Here is a 6,000-nt window from a genome sequence, read left to right as displayed (position 1 = left end):
CTCTGACACTCATCCACCGAATGCACATTGCCACTAAATTATACCACCCTCACATTCTTCACTGTCATTTTACATCAAACGTTGATATGTTAAATGTTACGCCACGATGGAACAATGTTGGCAAATGTAGACAATTCTTGGTAGACCTAGTCATATTTTCAGCGTTATACTTTTCTCGATGATTCAGAGCTCGCCATAGTTGTTTTGCTGCCCGCTGGCATTTCGATTGATTAACATATTGAGTAATTAATACATCGAAATGCCCGTCCTTGATATAACCGAGACACCGGCAGTAATTATTAATGCACAAATGTAGCCTATCAAATGAAACGCAATCCGATGATGAACGTCAAAACAAAAGATCGACCACGTGACCAGAGAGCTCAGTTAGTAGTCATATGACCTGCAGTGTTTCGATATGCAGGTTATAGACACGGCAATTGTTGTGCTCACAGGACTTCGAGTCAAGCGTTTGAGGCCAATATTGTAGGAGTATTAGGCTAGTTTCGTCCTCGACATGACTAGCATGTATTTTGTTAGTTTGGTGGTGTATTTCCTTGCTGTTTCGTGTCTTACATGGGCTGACTATGCCCCTGACGAGGTAACCGAACTACCGGGAATGTCGTTTAAACCGAACTACCGACAATGGTCGGGCTATTTGAAAGCCAGCCCTGGAAAGTTTCTCCATTACTGGTGAGTATCAGTAATGCCACACGTCGCTGCCTTGACTAACTAACAACTTAGTGTTTGTTCTGGTTGGGGTTCTTTTCAGAAACTCCAGCTCGTGCACAACATTAGTTTACTACAATATGTATCAGTGGGAATCGGTTTACTCCAAATGGGTGAAATAATAAATGAATCAACGCATGGCATAAATAACCGTATTATCTTTTTAAGAAGTTATGAAATAAACTTACAAGAGTGGCTATTGCTCAATAGTAAATTAATACATACAGTAGTTATTACAGAGACAACTGAAGCATGTTTAAACAATAGACAACTTCAAATAGAACGTCACAGGCAGAAGAGGAAACGCTTCTGAAGCTGGACTAGATGATTGTTTATACTTGCTCTTTTGCTACTTCCTCCAGCATTGGTCATGCATGGTGCTGTAGTATGTACCTTTCATTGAGAAGTTTAAGAGCTGGAACATCTTTTGCCATAAGCTATGAGAAGTTAATGATTGACAAAATAACACGACAAACTTTTATTCTAGTGTTCTATAGGCCACACGTATGCATACACAAACATAGTCAGCAGACACTGTTGTACCTGGGGTCTAGAATTAAGTGTGGAGTGCACAGTGTACCAAGTGTGTCTTTGGGTGCTCTATCTCCTGTTAACCTGGCCCTCTACCTCCCTGCTTCCCCAGGTTTGTGACCTCACAGAGGGACCCACTGAAGGACCCTGTTGTGCTGTGGCTGAATGGAGGGCCAGGCTGCAGCTCGCTGGATGGCTTTCTGTCAGAGAACGGCCCCTTCCATGTGAGTTCTCCCACATGTTACCTTTTCAGTATGAGCTTAGCAGGACCTGTGATTTCAGTGTGCCTGTGTGTCCCAGTGTAACCTTATTGCATGCAGTGATTCCCACAGAATAACAGCAATTGTGTCTCCTTCAGGTGAAGGATGATGGGGCAACTCTGTATGAGAATAAGTTCAGCTGGAACAGGATTGCCAACGTTCTATACCTAGAGTCCCCTGCAGGTGTGGGATACTCCTACTCTGACGACCAGAAGTACAAAACCGATGACGACGAGGTGAGATCATCAGGGTCTCATTCGGGAGAGTGAAATGCATTGAATAAATCAGACACAATTATTTACCTCTTGTCAAAGGCATGTCTGTTATACACACTGTGTTCCTATCTGAACGTTCCACTGACAGTGGCTCAGAAATCATGCCGTTCACTCTTCATTACTGAATACTAAAGTATTAGTAACTGATTTATCTCCCCCTTACTATTAGGTGGCAGATGACAACTACCTAGCTCTGCAGAGTTTCTTTGCCAAGTTTCCAAACTTCACACAGAATGAGTTCTTCATCATCGGTGAGAGTTATGGTGGCATCTATGCCCCAACACTCAGCCAGCGTGTGGCCACTGGGACCGCAAAGATTAACTTCAAGGTGAGTTGATTCACACACCGACTTAATTGTTTTGAGTGGATTCCACTCTTAAGCTCTCTGAAAATCTAAAGACTAAGCATAAGTTAAAAGCAATGTAATGGAATTCCAGCCTATCCAACCACCTGTCAATGATTATGTAGAAAAGGCAAGGAGAGGATGATGTGAATCCAATATGAATGACGGTTATAAAAGAACTCCTTTAATGTGTTTCTCAGGCCTTTGCAGTGGGTAATGGCCTCAGTAGCTATGCCCTGAATGACCAGTCTCTGATCTACTTTGGTTACTACCACGGCCTCTTCGGAGAACAGTAAGAACGCGCAACACATTCACTCATGTGGGCCCAGACTGTTTTGCTATGTTTACATGACTAGGGATAACTCCTTTCGAAAGCCCCACAACGTATGTATAGGCCCACAATATGAATTCAAGCTTGTCTGATGCTTCTGTTACAAGACATTGCAATGTGTTTAAGTAAACTATCCTCTTGCAGACTGTGGACAGATCTGAACACAAACTGCTGCGATAAGGGAACATGTAACTTCTTCAACAACAGCAAGGAGGCCTGTAAGACACTGGTACACATGGAAACACTTTTACAATCGGATAAGTATTATACATCAAATACAAAAATTGGGCAATGATATGCACAGGTTTAACATAGAAATGTGTACTTGTACCTTTGTTTCTCTCTCTCATTCATTCTTGCCCTCAGTTGAACCAGGCCTTTAGTATTGTGTATGATTCTGGGCTGAATGAGTATGCTCTTTACATGGACTGTGAGGGTGGAGTCAGGGCCAGAGCCTATGAGAGGAGCATGAGCCAGCTCTTCAGGAACTACAGGAAGCACTGGGACACCTTCCAGGTAAGTGCCATTCCTATGAAGGAAAACAGTGTTCAAGTCCATCCTGGCATTAGATATTGGTAGTCTTGTGTTCTGAAGGGTTGTTCTGGTTATTCTCAAATTGTTTGAAGTGGTTATGATGGAAGAAATTTGTGTGTTATGTAAGTACTTTGTCTCGCTGTAGCTACTGAAGGTGCCGTCCGTCACTGGCCAAAATCCTTCTGTGGGTGAGGTCCCTCCCTGCATTAACAGCACAGCTCAGATGAACTGGCTCAACCGGGGTGATGTGAGGAAAGCCCTACACATCCCTGATACACTTCCACCCTGGGACATCTGCAGGTATTACACTAGTACCCACATATCCATAATAGTCAGGAAGTCTAAATTCAGCAAAGGGACATCTAAAACATGACAACAGTAAACTACCTACAAAAGGACATATTTACCTTAACTTTCTATGTAGTGATGTGGTGGGAGGACAGTACACCAACATCTACCCGACAGTGAAGGATGTGTATCTGAAGCTGCTGTCTCTGGGTGTCCGGGCGCTAGTCTATAATGGAGACACTGACATGGCCTGCAACTTCCTGGGAGACAAGTGGTTTGTGGAGCAGCTCAACCAGAAGGTAAAGCTCTTGAAGACTGGTATTTGAGTCAGGTGACATAGAGATTTGAAAGCTGCGTTTCAGGGTATTTGGCATGTTTGTAGCTCACAGGGCATGCAGTGTGAAGACTTATCTTTAATTTCCAGACAACCACCAAGTACCAGAGCTGGATATCTGATGATCAGATTGCCGGCTTCTACGAGCAGTATGGAAACATCACCCTCCTGACTGTGAAGGTAAGCACTACTGAGTTAGCATATTGGCATTGATTCACTGTCTTCAGACTAATTAACACACTAGACATGTTCATAAAGATTAGTGGATGCAACGGGGGTGAGGCTGCTGCTTTCTAATCCCATCCTCTGTTTCAGGGCGCTGGTCACATGGTGCCGCAGTGGGCTCCAGGCCCCGCCTTAGACATGTTCCAGTCCTTCCTGTCAAACAGACCCTACTGAGCATGCTCCTGGGGCTGCTTCCAGTGTCTGTAATGGAACTTGTTAGTGGGCAAGGATGATGGCCCGTTTTTCTCAGGGAGCGTTGGATGGAAAAGGGGAAACAAATGTTTTGTTTTTGTATTGTGATCAAACAAAATGTTTCTGTTGCACTCAAAGTAAGCTCAGTAGATCAAAGTTCAACTCTGGAGGAACGCAAGTGTACACACTTATCAGTGTTGGGGTGACAGGAGTGTAATCGGACAATGCCATTTCTTAATTTCAGTAAATGTATAATTTAACTTTTCTTGAAGCAAACTACATATCAATAGCCTTAGAAATGTTTTGACATGTAAATACCTAAACAATCTTCCTTTAGTGATGCTGTGCAATCGCTCTGGTTGGCTTTCTAACTGATTAGCAGCTTATTAGTCGCATCAGAACTGTCATTTGCCTTTTGAATTTCCTCATGCAGTTTCTGAATCAGGGGGTTTCAATTGTCACCACTTGGGGGAGCTGAAATGCCATGGAACTCAAATGGCCAATCAGCACTTTTAACATTCTTTGTCTTTCTAATAAATGCTTTTTATGAAACCATTTGTATCTCAATTCATTTTAATAGCATTTTTTTTATTGAACATGATTGAATAATAACTGAATGTGTTAAAACATCCAAGTAATCTTAAGTGACTGTTCCATAAACATGTAAAGATAATGGTGGTGAATTCCAGGGATGGTGATTGAGCACCAGAAATCTCCTTCTCAGCCACCCTGCTGAAGATTCAGTACACAGGCCAATCAGTGTAGCAGTTTAACTAGACAGGACTAGTGATTCCTGTGTTAATGGAAATTAAGCTATTTTTAATTGCTTCAAGATATACAGGTAGGACTTGTTGCAAAAGGTATTATACATCAATGTCACTAGTGCTTCCTAAATCTGCATTGTTTTGAGCTGAGTTTCTGTATAGTACTTTGACATCTGATTATAAATACATTTGACTAGTCCAGGTGTTTTCCAACTTGGGTACTGCAGGGGTCCGCAATAAATAAATACAAAATATTTTTCCTCTCCATTTTTTATTTTAAATATAGATTTAATGCCATGTTTGAGAACTAAAAAAAGCCAGCCAAAAAAAAAACAGGCATTCGGCAACATACTTATTGATTTGTTTGAGCAGAGGAGCATAGCATTAGTCATGGCAAAATTGTCTCACAGTGTAGAATTGCTGGGAATTAGCTTCAAAACTGCTACATTTTCTCTGAGCTCAATGGAAAAATGTGTAAAAAATTATTTTACATTTTCTCTACACCAGTGGTGACTTGTCATTTAAGCCCCACATTTTTTGCAAAAAATATACAGAGTTAATAAAGCCACATACAAACATGGTATCTTTTTTTGTTTCCTTGAGAAAGGCAGCTCCAAAATGCAGGTGTTTCAGCCTCGCTCAGTGCTTTCTGTGGTGGAGGGGCAAGCCAGCAGTAAATACGGAGTGTTGCGCCATGATTGGCTCAGTGTTCTGTCACTCATGGGGACACACTATGTCACCACCAAGTCTAAGGGTAGACCCTGAAAATTCTAGCCCCTTCGGTGCTGCTATAGAGTTCCGTAAGTGCCAATCCAAGAAGGCTCAAAGTCATTGGCCACAGATAAAAAGGACGTTAAATCACATATTTACAGGAGCTTTGATTGGACTGATCATGAAATCATGAATCAAGTCGACAATCTACTGGCAAATCCTTTTTAATCCTTGTAATATGAAAATAAACAATGAGAAATTATTAGATAAAATGTATCAGTGCTCATCAGCCATTGGACATAAACATTACACAAGTTGGAAATCGCAAATTAAACAATGAGTGGTTTGAAAGGAATCAGTGACAGTGGCTGTGTGGTCCCACTTCTGGGATTAAGGGGCTCTTTTCCAAGTTTAAAATGATAAACATTCAACATTGGCAATGCTGTCAATGACGCATGATTTGTGCCACGCTCAAAACAACCA

The 6,000-nt window shown here is 41.8% G+C and overlaps 1 protein-coding gene across 1 annotated transcript; it reads left to right on the top strand.

The window, feature by feature from the left end:
* The first annotated feature begins 385 nt into the window (after positions 1–385).
* LOC135549695 (lysosomal protective protein-like) lies at positions 386–5,387 on the top strand. Its single transcript, XM_064979923.1, has 11 exons — positions 386–693; positions 1,373–1,484; positions 1,619–1,756; positions 1,965–2,123; positions 2,339–2,430; positions 2,614–2,698; positions 2,836–2,985; positions 3,149–3,303; positions 3,428–3,590; positions 3,716–3,805; positions 3,941–5,387. Exons 1-11 carry the CDS (start codon positions 518–520, stop codon positions 4,022–4,024), a joined length of 1,404 nt encoding a protein of 467 aa, XP_064835995.1. The 5' UTR covers positions 386–517; the 3' UTR covers positions 4,025–5,387.
* Positions 5,388–6,000: the final 613 nt, after the last annotated feature.

This window comes from Oncorhynchus masou, chromosome 1 (assembly GCF_036934945.1).
Source record: "Oncorhynchus masou masou isolate Uvic2021 chromosome 1, UVic_Omas_1.1, whole genome shotgun sequence".
Taxonomy (NCBI): domain Eukaryota; kingdom Metazoa; phylum Chordata; class Actinopteri; order Salmoniformes; family Salmonidae; genus Oncorhynchus; species Oncorhynchus masou.
Note: the sequence above shows the minus strand (reverse complement) of the source record. Positions and strands in the feature narration are given on the sequence as shown.